The following is a 14,498-nucleotide window of genomic DNA, read 5'->3' as shown; positions in this document are numbered from 1 at the left end:
CGACTGCAGGAACAGGAAGTGGTATGCTTTTTCACAATAGGTCCACATTAGCCAATTAGAACACGGCTTCTTCTCTTGCTCTGTAGCCTACAGTATGATTTCCATATCAAGACGTTTGTGCAGCGTACAGTATGACAAGTCTTGACCCCTGTCGCGTACGTTGTCCATTTGTTGTGTGTTGCTTTGGCTCCGCTACAATAAATTGATTCCAGTCAGTGTTTGCTGCATTGCAGTCCTAGGATGGGCAACGTGTTGTGTGTTGTTATCCACACACTTAATATACTCCCGTTTATTTGATGGATAGATAGAACCAATGTTTGGGCTAGTGTGTGGATACTAGTTTGTCGTCCGTCCCTGCTCAGGTACATCCAGGCAGCGACGTCTCCTAAAGACGTGGTGATCCTGGTGGACGTTAGTGGCAGTATGAAGGGCCTGAGACTGACCATCGCCAGACAGACGGTCTCCTCTATACTGGACACACTGGGAGACGACGACTTCTTCAACATCATCGCTGTCAGTCTCATTAATGACCTGGATTGTGTGTGTGTGTGTGTGTGTGTGTGGGGGGGGGGTTAAACTTATCAGTTTATTTGAGTAAAATATGGTGATTCTACAGCTCATTTCTCTATACCATGTTTATGACGATTAGTCAACCTCTTATCTAAAACAATGACAATGAATGAATAGGTATGTATAGAATTTCCTGCACAATGTGTGTGTGTGTGTGTGTGTGTGTGTGTGTTTGTGTGTGTGTGTGTGTGTGTGTGTGTGTGTGTGTGTGTGTGTGTGTGAGAGAGAGAGAGAGAGTGAGTGAGTGAGTGAGTGTGTGTGTGTGTCTGTGTGTGAGCTTCATGTATCATTCCACTCATATCTAACCCTCTCCATATGTGTTCACAGTACAATCAGGAGATGCACTATGTGGAACCTTGTCTGAACGGTACACTGGTACGAGCAGACAGAAATAATAAAGCTGTAAGTTCCCCTCTCTCTCACACACTTACACACACACCCAATTGTTTGTAGATCATATCAGAGGGAACTTGTTGGATTAATACTCAAATCATACTGCATGTTTGCCTCTTCCTGTGTTATCTGTTAGCATTTCAGAGAACATCTGGACAAGCTGTTCGCCAAAGGGATTGGTCTGCTGGGTGACGCTCTGACCGAAGCGTTCACCATTCTAAATGATGTAAGTTCAGCCTCCGACTTTAACACTGTAAATGTTCGTTCATTCATTCATTCGTTCGCCACAGACATTGCACAAAGTAATATACAGTAGCTACAGTTGAAGTCGGAAGTTTACAAACACTTAGGTTGGAGTCATTAAAACTCGTTTTTCAACCACTCCACAAATGTCTTGTTAACAAACTATAGTTTCAGCAAGTCAGTTAGGATATCTACTTTGTGCATGACACAAGTCATTTTTCCAACAATTGTTTACAGACAGATTATTTAACTTATAATTCACTGTATCACAATTCCAGTGGGTTAGAAGTTACATACACTAAGTTTACTGTGCCATTAAACAGCTTGGAAAATTCCAGAAAATTATGTCATGGCTTTAGAAGCTTCTGATAGGCTAATTGACATCATTTGAGTCAATTGGAGTTGTACCTGTGGATGTATTTCAAGGCCTATCTTCAAACTCAGTGCCTCTTTGCTTGACATCATGGGAAAATTAAAAGAAATCAGCCAAGACCTAATCGTAGACCTCCACAAGTCTGGTTCATCCTTGGGAGCAATTTCCAAATGCCTGAAGGTACCACATTCATCTGTACAAACAACAGTACGCAAGTATAAACACCATGGGACCACGCAGCGTCATACCACTCAGGAAGAACACGCATTCTGTCTCCTAGAGATGACTTGTAGAGATGTACTTTGGCGCAAAAAGTGCAAATCAATCCCAGAACAACAGCAAAAGACCTTGTGAAAATGCTGGAGGGAACAGGTACAAAAGTATCTATATCCACAGTAAAACAAGTCCAAATCGACATAACCTGAAAGGCCGCTCAGCAAGGAAGAAGCCACTGCTCCAAATACGCCATAAAAAAGCCAGACTACGATTTGCATCTGCACATGGGGACAAAGATCGTACTCTTTGGAGAAATGTCCTCTGGTCTGATGAAACAAAAACTGAACTGTTTGGCCATAATGACCATCGTTATGTTTGGAGGAAAAAGGGGGAGGCTTGCAAGCTGAAGAACACCATCCCAACCGTGAAGCACGGGGGTGGCAGCATAATGTTGTGGGGGTGCTTTGCTGCAGGAGGGACTGGTGCTCTTCACAAAATAGATGGCATCATGAGGCAGGAAAATTATGTGGATATATTGAAGCAAATGGACAATGACCTTCCAAATGGACAATGACCCCAAGCATACTTCCAAAGTTGTGGCAAAATGGCTTAAGGACAACAAAGTCAAGGTATTGGAGTGGCCATCACAAAGCCCTAACCTCAATCCTATTGAAAATTTGTGGGCATAACTGAAAAAGCGTGTGCGAGCAAGGAGGCCTACAAACCTGACTCAGTTACACCAGCTCTGTCAGGAGGAATGGGCCAAAATTCATCCAACTTATTGTGGGAAGCATGTGGAAGGCTACCCGAAACGTTTGACCCAAGTTAAGCAATTTAAAGGCAATGCTACCAAATACTAATTGAGTGTATGTAAACCTCTGACCCACTGGGAATGTGATGAAAGAAATAAAAGCTGAAATAAATCATTCTCTCTGCTATTATTCTGACATTTCACATTCTTAAAATAAAGTGGTGATCCTAACTGACCTAAAACAGGGATTTTTTACTATGATTAAACGTCAGGAATTGTTGAAATACTGAGTTTAAATGTATTGGGCTAAGGTGTATGTAAACGTCCGATTTCAACTGTGCATCTTACATGTGCCATATCTGTGTATCCACATCATGAACATCACACATAGTATAATATTCAACTCAGCAAATGTCTACTATGTAGAGCGGATGAAACACACAACACAAAACCTTAAACACAAATTGGTTCTCAAATGCTACTTGGACTTCAGTTTATTTCCAGAATGACTTTTTACTTGATTGAACAACAAATACGTAAACACTCTTGGGTACACAGCAGAGAAGTTTGAGTAGAAAGGCAATTAGTTCAGGCACAATAGTTTCATGTCCCAACCTAATTGAATGATGAAAACGAGCAACACCAGTACACCAGTACAGCAAGGTGTACCTACTTATTCTCAAGCTCTGAGTACAGCGCGTCTCCTCCCCGTTTTCCCATTCGAAACGCTTCACTGCAATCCCCGCTATCCTCCGTTCCACCCCCGCGAACACAGACACGTCGATTCTGAAGGTGATTAATGACTGTAATTAATGGTACTGATTAATAAGGAGGATGATTGGAACACAAAGCCGGTGGAGATAAGACCTCTCTGCTCTCCTTTTATCTCTCTGTTTTCAGGCTAGCGGTCCGCCGCAACGCGCAGGGTCCCGGGAGCACGGCTTCAATGTCTGCATTGGTCCGATTAATTAAAGCTAGTCCAATGAATATGGTAATCAGGTGGCCAATAGGCCCAGTGTGAAATGCATTGTTACACTAGGCCAGGCTACAACCTTGGTGAATGGATGGAATGGATACTAACTGGGCTAGAGCCATTTTTCTCTCTGGCTTATCGCAGGGCAGATCGAAGGTAGGAGGCAATTGACTAGCTCTGGAGTGGAGTACACTGCAGCATTCTCAAGACTATGGTTTCTTGGAGATGTTTCTGTGTTTTCCTGCTAGAAGCAGGACCGTGGTCTGAGCATAAACACACCTTGACCATAATATTGATCATCACCATCTTCCCATAATCTCCACAATTGTCAACATTCATATCCTACCCAGTAGCGGTTTGTGGGGTAAAATCCAGTGGTGTAAAGTACTTAAGTAAAAATACTTGAAGGTACTACTTAAGTAGATTTGGGGGGCTATCTGTGCTCTACTTTACCATTCATATTTTTGTCAACTTTCACTTTTATTTCACTACATTCCTAAATAAAATGATGTACTTTTTACTCCATACATTTTCCCTGACACCCAGTACTCATTACATTTTGAATGCTTAGCAGGACAGGAAAACAGTCTAATTCACACAATTACCATGAGAACATCCCTGGTCATGCCAACTGCCTCTGATCTGGTGGTCTCACTAAACACACATGCTTCATTTGTAAATTATGTCTGGGTGTTCGAGCATGCCACTGGCTAGCTGTGCCGTCTGGTTTGATTAATATAAGGAATATGAAATGATTTATACTTTTAATACTTAAGTATATTTTAGCTATTACATTTACTTTTGATATGTTTTCCTAGTCAATCTCCACACAATACCCCATAACGATAAAGCGAAAACAGTTTTATAGAAAAAAATGGAATACCTTATTTACATAAGTACTCAGACCCTTTGCTATGAGACTCGAAATTGAGCTCAGGTGCATCCTGTTTCCATTGATCATCCTTGAGATGTTTCTGCAACTTGATTGGAGTCCACCTGTGGTAAATTCAATTGATTGAACATGATTCTCTGGTCTGATGAAACCTAGATTTAACTCTTTGGCCTGAATGCCAAGCGTCACGTCTGGAGGAAACCTGGTGGTGGCAGCATCATGCTGTGAGGAGGTTTTTCAGCGGCAGGGACTGAGAGACTAGTCAGGATTGAGGGAAAGATGAACGAAACAAAGTACAGAGAGATCCTTGATGAAAACTTGCTTCAGAGCGCTCAGGACCTCAGACTGGGGTGAAGGTTCACCTTCCAACAGGACAATGACCCTAAGCACACAACCAAGACATCGCAGGAGTGGCTTCGGGACAAGTCCCTGAATGCCCTTAAGTGGCCCAGCCAGAGCCCGGACTTGAACCCGATCAAACTTCTCTGGGAGACCTGAAAATAGCTGTGAAGCGACACTCCCTATCCAACCTAACAGAGCTTGAGAGGGTCTGCAGAGAAGAATGGGAGAAACTTCCCAAATACAGGTGTGCCAAGCCTGTAACATCATACCTGTCACGTCCTCACCATAGAAAGCTTTTATTTTCTATGGTAGAGTAGGTCAGGGCGTGACAGAGTTTTTTCTAGTTGTTATTTTCTATGTGGGGTCCTAGTTTAGTTTTTCTATATTTAGGCGATTGGTGTGATTCCCAATTAGAGGCAGCTGGTAATCGTTGTCTGTAATTGGGGATCATACTTAAGTAGCTTGTTTTTCACTGGGGGGTTATGGGATATTGTTTATGTATAGTTGCATTGTTAGTCACGGTTCGTTTATTCTTTATTTTGTTTTGTATTTTCTAAAGTTTCAATTTCTAAACAATTATGTGGAACGCTACTCACGCTGCGCATTGGTCCGACCATCATTATTATGACGAACATGACAATACCCAAGAGGACTCAAGGCTGTAATTGCTGCCAAAGGTACTTCAACAAAGTACTGAGTAAAGGGTCTGAATACTTATATAAATGGGATATTTCAGGTTATTTATACATTTGCAAAAAAATTGAAAACCTGTTTTTCCTTTGTCATTATGGGGTATTGTGTGTAGATTGAGGGGAAAAAATGATTGAATCAATTTCAGAATAAGGCTGTAAAGTAACAAAATGAGGAACACTTTCCGAATTGTCTGTATATTTCAAACTAAATACTTTTAGGCTTTTGCTCTAGTAGTGTTTTATTGGGTGACTTTTACTTGAGTCATTTTCTATTAAGATATCTTTACTTTTACTCAAATATGACAATTAGGTACTTTTTCCACCACTGGTAAAATCACTTGGGAAGCCAAGTGCAAGTAGAAAAACATGTTGACTCACTCTACTTGTAGAGAAACGTCAATGCCATCCTCCTCTCTTTCATGTTGACGTAACGGTCTATCACTCTGTCATACAGTATATGCTCTAATTTCTTGTTGTCCTAGGCTCCCTGGTTAAAATGCTTGCTCGCTAGCCTAACTTCCATTCATGGGCAATGTTAGCTAGTTAACATTAGCCTTCTACATCTAGCTACATATTGAACTTCCATACTCTCCGGCCAGGGGCGCAACAATGTATAAATTAATGGTTGGATCAGAATCGCCATTATAATCATTGGCCAGAACAGAGAATTAGTCCAAATCCCTAGCTCCATCCATGGCTAATTTAGGAAAGGGACAAGCTAGCCGCTGGAGGACAACAACACAACGAGATGCAACAATTCTAGTTTTTTCTGTCAAGGACGTATGGTCTCAATGGGATTTGATAGGAGTGACGCCAAGTCCAAATACATTTTTGGTGTGCCAGGACCATTCCCAGTTGAGCTGTGAATGGCAAATGATTTATACTTTTTTTGTTGTCAAGGAAGGCCAGATGCTCGCTGGCTTCCCTTGCCTTCAATGCTACAGGTGGCAAAATGTCTTACTCGTTTGGACCAGACAGCACCAGATAGATGGCCTACACATAGAGAGACAGAGGGGCGCTGTTTCACTCACTCTGATGCTTTCTGCTGTGAGATACATTCAGCCTCTTGCGAATTGAAGGAAAATTATGACACACAGAGAGGTGAAAGATAAATGATTTAATGTTTAAAGACCAAAAAATATTGGCCAATTTGTTTGGGAAGCCTGGCTTCCCTTGGCATCCATGAATACACACCACTGACCCTACCATGGAATGATGTATTCTACACTGCATCTGTTTTAAATATTATGGTGAACATTATGTTCTGTCTGGGTGGTATATATATATATATATATATATATATATATATATATATATATATATATATATATATGCTGACAAGGTAACAATCTGTTCTTCTGCCCCTGAACAAGGCAGTTAACCCACTGTTCCTAGGCTGTCATTGTAAATAAGATGCTCTTAATTGACTTGCCTAGTTAAATAAAGGTTAAAAAATACAAATATAAAAAAACTTGTGGTAATCCGCAGTGGGTACGGAGACCGCTGTGCATGCATGTGTAAGAGGTGTGTGTGTGTCAAAAGAGACAGTCTGTGTCGTATTGTAATCCTGTGTGTGTGTGTCCACACACATTCTTGCTATGCTGGTGTGTATTGGGAGCAGAGCCGTGCTCAGCTCAGCAGCTTTCAGATGGCGATAAAGGCGCTCACTCCACAAACCTCTATTTCTCCACATTCTCTCTGTCACAGGTCAATAAACCAGTTAATTACCGCCATGCATCTTCTACCATCAGATTAATGTGGGCTGCACTTCCCGGTTTATTTACAAAGAGATTATCTGTGTTTTAGTCCCTGACGGGGCCTGTGGGCACGCCGGGCGCCAGTATCAGACATCATAAGACATCATCAGTGAAAACAGCTATTACACGGCCACGGGCAGAGATGACAGGCACAGTCTCAGAGCAGATCTGGGTTCAAATACTCAAATACTACTTGAAATCTTTCAAATACTTTTAGCATTTTTGTCTGGAGTGCGAGATGGGCAGGGTTTGCACTCCTTGTGAGTATTCTATTGGTTCAATTGTGTCAGACTAGCTCAATCAAGCCCAGGTAATCAAGCCCAAATAGTGTTTGAACCCAGATCTGTCTCAGAGACAGAGATGGGATAGGATTAGAGGAGAGATGAACATGCCCCGTGAATAACTGTTGCTCCTTTTTGGAGATAGTCATCTGGCTGTCGGGAAGACCATGGTGCAAAACCTGTCGTTGATGTTCCCACCTGGTTCAACTCAATGAGTTTCCTTATTAGAAAAATAGTAAATAGTAGATCATCTATATCAATTAATCATCTGAACTGTAATCAACCGAAATCTGCCTAAAACTACAGAGTCAAGTCCCTAACTATGTATTTCTGTGTATGTGTATCTGTGTTGGATGTGATGATTGTGTATCTATCTCTGTGTAAGCGTCTGTGTTCTTCCTGTGTGCGTAGTTTAACCAGACTGGGCATGGCAGTGTGTGTAGCCAGGCTATCATGCTGGTGACTGATGGGGCAACGCAGATGTATGACGACGTCTTCGCCAAGTTCAATTGGCCAGACAGAAAGGTGAGATACTGGTCATGGCTGGGAAGGCACTACAATAGGTCTCTCTCTCTCTCTATCTCTCTCTCTCTCTCTCTCTCGCGCTCTCTCTCTCTCTCTCTCTCTCTCTCTCTCTCTCTCTCTCTCTCTCTCTCTCTCATACAAACAACCATTCACTAACTCACTCAAACACACTGCTTCTACTCAGTATGTGGATTGTCCGGAAATGTATGTGTATTGTACACACACACACACACACACACACACACACACACACACACACACACACACACACACACACACACACACACACACACACACACAGCTGCAAAAAAAATATAATTTCTTTGTGTTGCTATAAAATGGACAATAACTTGCATTTATCAAACTTACTATACCTACCAATCCTATCTTATATTTCTTACGTCTACAAAATAACTCAGAGATTCACAGCCATCTCCAACACCCCTGAAATGGATTCCAGTTGCTCAATCTCTTCATCAGAAAAGTCTCATAAAACTCCATCTTCGTAAAACTCCATCCTCGTAAAACTCCATCCTCGTAAAACTCCATCCTCGTAAAACTTCCTTTCATCACCCTTTCGTTGCAGAAAGTTTTCCTCCACAGGAAAATGCAAATGAGTGCAAATGGACTTTGTGATTTACATAAATGCAACAGAAACCGGCAGAAATGCTTTCTCTTCATGTGGGGGGCATTCCAGTCATTCATTCAGATTCAAGTGATAGAATTTGCATTCAAATGGAGTCCATTGGTTTCCTGCAGGAACTTGATGATCTGATATGTACCTAAATGCATTCGAAACCTGTAATACTCAGAAAAACATAAAAATAAGCAATGTAAAAAATACTGTATTTGTCTCAGTATTACCATAGCTGATGGAATTTGAAGGTATTGCAGGAAGATACTGATGTCCCTGTGCCATCCATGGTAGGCACTGGTTAAATCACTGGGTGTATAATCTTAGATAGTGTAAAGAAGCGTCTAGTCTTGGGTTATTGCCACCAAAACAGAGTTCCAAATCAACATTTGTGCCTATCAACCAAACATTCCAATCATTCCATTTTCAATTGCTATATCATCATTTCCAAATGTAATTGTATTCTAATCAATATAGTGACCATGGCAACACCGTTGCTCTTATCAACCAAACATTTTCAATTCAAACATTCTGCCAACTTTGCTTTGGTTGATTTTGTATTGTTATGACAATAACACACCGACACTCCAATCCATCTCTCCTTCTCATTTTCTCACTGCCTCGGTTTTCCTTTCAAACTCTCATTGTGAATCTGTTTCATTTGAGATTTTTTCTGCTTGTGCCGTGTTTTCCTTCCTTTGAGACTTGACCATTTCCATCGTTTTAAAATGATGGATATTACAGTGAGGGAAAAAAGTATTTGATCCCCTGCTGATTTTGTACGTTTACCCACTGACAAAGAAATGATCAGTCTATAATTTTAATGGTAGGTTTATTTGAACAGTGAGAGACAGAATAACAACAAAAAAATCCAGAAAAACGCATGTCAAAAATGTTATAAATTGATTTGCATTTTAATGAGGGAAATAAGTATTTGACCCCCTCTCAATCAGAAAGATTTCTGGCTCCCAGGTGTCTTTTATACAGGTAACAAGCTGAGATTAGGAGCACACTCTTAAAGGGAGTGCTCCTAATCTCAGTTTGTTACCTGTATAAAAGACACCTGTCCACAGAAGCAATCAATCAATCAATCAGATTCCAAACTCTCCACTATGGCCAAGACCAAAGAGCTCTCCAAGGATGTCAGGGACAAGATTGTAGATCTACACAAGGCTGGAATGGGCTATAAGACCATCGCCAAGCAGCTTGGTGAGAACGTGACAACAGTTGGTGCGATTATTCGCAAATGGAAGAAACACAAAAGAACTGTCAATCTCCCTCGGCCTGGGGCTCCATGCAAGATCTCACCTCGTGGAGTTGCAATGATCATGAGAACGGTGAGGAATCAGCCCAGAACTACACAGGGGGATCTTGTCAATGATCTTAAGGTAGCTGGGACCATAGTCACCAAGAAAACAATTGGTAACACACTACGCCGTGAAGGACTGAAATCCTACAGCGTCCGCAAGGTCCCCCTGCTCAAGAAAGCACATATACATGCCCGTCTGAAGTTTGCCAATGAACATCTGAATGATTCAGAGGACAACTGGGTGAAAGTGTTGTGGTCAGATGAGACCAAAATGAAGCTCTTTGGCATCAACTCAACTCGCTGTGTTTGGAGGAGGAGGAATGCTGCCTATGACCCCAAGAACATCATCCCCACCATCAAACATGGAGGTGGAAACATTATGCTTTGGGGGTGTTTTTCTGCTAAGGGGACAGGACAACTTCACCGCATCAAAGGGACGATGGACGGGGCCATGTACCGTCAAATCTTGGGTGAGAACCTCCTTCCCTCAGCCAGGGCATTGAAAATGGGTTGGGGATGGGTATTTCAGCATGATTATGACCCAAAACACATGGCCAAGGCAACAAAGGAATGGCTCAAGAAGAAGCACATTAAGGTCCTGGAGTGGCCTAGCCAGTCTCCAGACCTTAATCCCATAGATAATCTGTGGAGGGAGCTGAAGGTTCGAGTTGCCAAACGTCAGCCTCGAAACCTTAATGACTTGGAGAAGATCTGCAAAGACGAGTGGGACAAAATCCCTCCTGAGATGTGTGCAAACCTGGTGGGCAACTACAAGAAACGTCTGACCTCTGTGATTGCCAACAAGGGTTTTGCCACCAAGTACTAAGTCATGTTTTGCAGAGGGGTCAAATACTTATTTCCCTCATTAAAATGCAAATCATTTTATTACGTTTTTCTGGATTTTTTTGTTGTTATTTTGTCTCTCACTGTTCAAATAAACCTACCATTAAAATTATAGACTGATCATTTCTTTGTCAGTGGGCAAACATACAAAATCAGCAGGGGATTAAATACTTTTTTCCCTCACTGTAGATGGCAGTTCGATTTTCCTTCTTGACGTTTGACAAAATTTAGTTGTTATTATCCAAGTACAGCTCATAGCCCAGTAAATGTACAATTGTCTGAAATATACATGTATTTTATAGTGCTGACCTGACACACCGTGACATTTGTCCTAACCAGGGAAACATGGGGGATAAACTGTTTTCAAGGGCAGAATCATGGTTCAGCCTCAGTCCCTGAGCACGCACTCACGCATGGTTTACGCTGCACACAGAACAAAGAGGCAGTCGAAACCTAAAACATTTCACATAAGCTGCTTTCCTTTGCCTATTAAGCATGTCTCTTTTTGAACTGTTTTATCCTCTGCCAGTCCAAAACCTGTTCAATGATCTGAAAATATGGTAACACTTTACTTAAGGTGATGATTATGTCGATTTTTCACTTGACCTTTATTTAACCAGGCAAGTCAATTAAGAACAAATTCTTATTTACAATGACGGCCTGGCAAGAGGAAAAAGGCCTCCTGTGGGGACGGGGCTTGGTTAAAAATTAATAAAAAATTAATGAATTGAAGACAGAATGGACAACACATTATGTAGCATTCAATAAGCCTTTATAAGCATGACATAAAGAGTCATAATGGAGGGGCTGAGGAGATAGCTCAGAGAGCTTGTCCCTGGCGTTCAGTGGCATCTCTCTGTTTGACCTCCATCCACCTCAAACGACCGACTGGCCTGACTCAATCAGCCACTCACGCAGACAGTGAACTCTGCTCTTGCGTGTGCATGGCTGGAGGCAGAGGACTGAATGTACTCCAGTGTCTAGCCTCTCTCCTCCTGTCTTCTCTCTGCCTCTACTACCCCAGGCTTGCTCTCAGTGCTCTAGAGCCCTTCCTCTCCTCTTGTACGTATCCACATAGAGTAGCCTTCTCCCTGCCTCTACCTCTATACTGCCCCAGACTGTAGCTCTGTGCTGTGGAACCCCTCTCCTCCTGTATCTACCTACCCTCAGTCATTCCCCTGCCTCTCTCTGGCGCCCCAGGCTGGCAACAGGATCTCTGAATCCCCTCCTCCAGTACCATAAGCTTCGCCCTGCTTCTGCCTCTCAGCCTCTGTCATTGTCGCCCAAGGCTGGCTCTCTACTGGAGGGTCTTTCTGGGGGGTATTTTCTGGGCCACTCTGTGACAAACGGCTGGGTGAAAGCATTAGACAAATGCAATTGAAATTAAATGGGCTGCTGTGCTATTCACAGTGCAATAAAAACAGCAGCTTACGGCCCTTTTGTCCAGTCCTATCAAGCAAATGCGTGTCGCACAAAGGGGCAGTATTTGGCAGTGTAACTCCCCCCCCCCCATCCCCAAACATACCCAGAGGGGCAGTATTTGGCAGCCGTTCACTCCGGTTCTCCTATATGCTTAGCATAGCATCTGGAGCCAATGAGCCGTGCCGTATTGGCAGAGAGTCACAGAAAGTACACACATGGACTCGTTCCCATGTCCAGCTTGAAGCCCTCTGATTGGCTTACGCCACAGAGAGAACGTAACCTGCCTCTTGTCTCTCCGTGCTGCCGACTTAGGTTTATACATACACCGAGATCTAATGAAGCGCAGGCGTGCAGATATATGGATGGATGGATGAGCAAGAAAGGGAGCAAGAGGGAGGGAAAAACAATGAAAAGGAGAAAGGGATGAGGAGAGGAGAGGAGAGAGGAAGGGAGAAATAAAGATAAAGAGCTACGGAGCCCTGGTCTTTCATAGTGAGGCACATCTAGTACTGTAGTAGTGCACACAGCCACCCCTCATCTCCTCTCTCCAGACAGATAAAATGAGAACAGGAAGATGGAGCCCCGTGTGGTTCCGCCACGGTGAATGTTTATGCACTCTCTATTTAAATCTGAGCTGGCAACCACCCTGTAAACGCCTGACGACGCTGTCTCCTCTCCGTATAGGTGCGCATATTCCCTTACCTGATTGGCCGAGAGTCCGCCTTTGCTGATAACATGAAATGGATGGCCTGTGCCAATAAAGGTGTGTCTCCTCTTCGTACTATACCATAAGAAACACATACACTTGGCTGTGTGTAAATGTGTGGGTGGGTGTGAGTGTGTGTTGGGTGGATAGGAATTGTGGTTATTGGTGTGTGTGTTTGTCAAAGAGGTGTGTGGTGTGTTTTGGGGAGGGAAGAGACGCAGGTGTTAGATTGTGAGTGTGTTTTGGGGAGGGGGGAATTGTGGGTATTAGTGTGTGAGGTGTGGGGAGCGAAGAGATGCAGGTTGTAGTGTGTGTTTGGAGGTGTTGGGGGTGGCTGTGCTGCTGATGTGAGCAGTGCAGAGCGGAGCAGCAGTGGAGTGACACAGAGGGGTCAGGGGGCATCCCTGCCTCATCCCTCTTCCTGTCAGAGCCTTTCCCCCTGGCCGCCTGCCGCTGATGGCTCCCGTGTGCCCACGCTCCGGATGAGAGGAGAACGCTCTGGACTGGGAAAGTCACAGTCAGGAAAACTGATGACTTGTGGGATTACACAGCCCAGCTAGTCTAACCTTACTCTGATACTCACAGTAACACACACTTACTGGGAAATGCCTGTGAAATACCTTCATGTGATACAGTGTGTGTGTGTGTGTGTGTGTGCGTGTGTGTGTGCGTGTGTGTGTGTGTGTGTGTGTGTGTGCGTGCGTGCGTGCGTGTGCGTGTGTGTGTGTGCGCTTGTTGCCTCAGGGTATTTCAGTCAGATCTCCACACTGGCTGACGTACAGGAAAATGTGATGAGGTATCTTCATGTTATGAGTCGTCCTAAAGTCATCGACCATGAGCATGACACGGTCTGGACGGAGGCCTACGTGGACAGCACTGTAAGTTTAATAGTGAGTGGAAAAAGTTAGTGAGTGTGTGTAAGGTAGTCCGTGTGCATAATGTACTGTATGTCCACCAGTGTACGTAATCAGATTACTTTTGATAAGTAACGAAGTAAAGTAACGCGGTACTTTTTCAAATTGGGTATTATTATTACAGTTACTTTGTCAAACAGCTTTCAGAATGATATCTCTGCCTGGCGTATATTTCCATGATCCAATCTCGACCGCGAGCGGAGAAAGGATGTTTGGAGAAATGTCATGACAGCTGCTGTCCATAGAAATGTATAGAGGGCGCACCCCTCATCTTTGCCATTGATCGCTTTTGTGATAGCAAAGCCCAGAGAGGGCTTTTCCATCTAGTGGAAAGTGTGCCCTCTATACATCTCTATGGGTCCATCGTGTATGTGCAGTCTATAACCAGAACTGGCAGCTCGAGAGAAAGATTTTGAACGGAAAGATAGGAAATCTGTACAGATGTTTGGCTAACAGTATATACGGCTAATAAAGCAGCCCCTATGTAGCGCAGCACTTGTAGACTAGCACAGGAAAGCAGCGCCACAGATGAAAGGAGAAACAAGCGATCAAAGCAGAGTTAGTAAATAGCACATCTTTGGTAGAGCGCGCAGCTCGCCTTGCTCCTTCCGACAATCAAACAAACGGAGAGATTTTGAGTCGTAATGCAATGTAACGCGGAA

At 43.2% G+C, this 14,498-nt stretch overlaps 1 protein-coding gene across 1 annotated transcript in view; it reads left to right on the top strand.

The window, feature by feature from the left end:
• The window catches only part of LOC115208209 (voltage-dependent calcium channel subunit alpha-2/delta-3), a 65,798-nt gene that overhangs the window by 21,386 nt on the left and 29,914 nt on the right, over positions 1-14,498 (top strand). Inside the window, exons 7-13 of the mRNA XM_029776070.1 lie at positions 1-21; positions 363-513; positions 898-972; positions 1,100-1,189; positions 7,895-8,008; positions 12,901-12,979; positions 13,667-13,800. The exon at positions 1-21 is cut by the window's left edge and continues 40 nt beyond it. Coding sequence (XP_029631930.1) covers positions 1-21; positions 363-513; positions 898-972; positions 1,100-1,189; positions 7,895-8,008; positions 12,901-12,979; positions 13,667-13,800 — 664 coding nt within the window. The remainder of the gene's footprint in view (positions 22-362; positions 514-897; positions 973-1,099; positions 1,190-7,894; positions 8,009-12,900; positions 12,980-13,666; positions 13,801-14,498) is intronic.

This window comes from Salmo trutta, chromosome 14, assembly GCF_901001165.1.
Source record: "Salmo trutta chromosome 14, fSalTru1.1, whole genome shotgun sequence".
Classification (NCBI taxonomy): domain Eukaryota; kingdom Metazoa; phylum Chordata; class Actinopteri; order Salmoniformes; family Salmonidae; genus Salmo; species Salmo trutta.
Note: the sequence above shows the minus strand (reverse complement) of the source record. Positions and strands in the feature narration are given on the sequence as shown.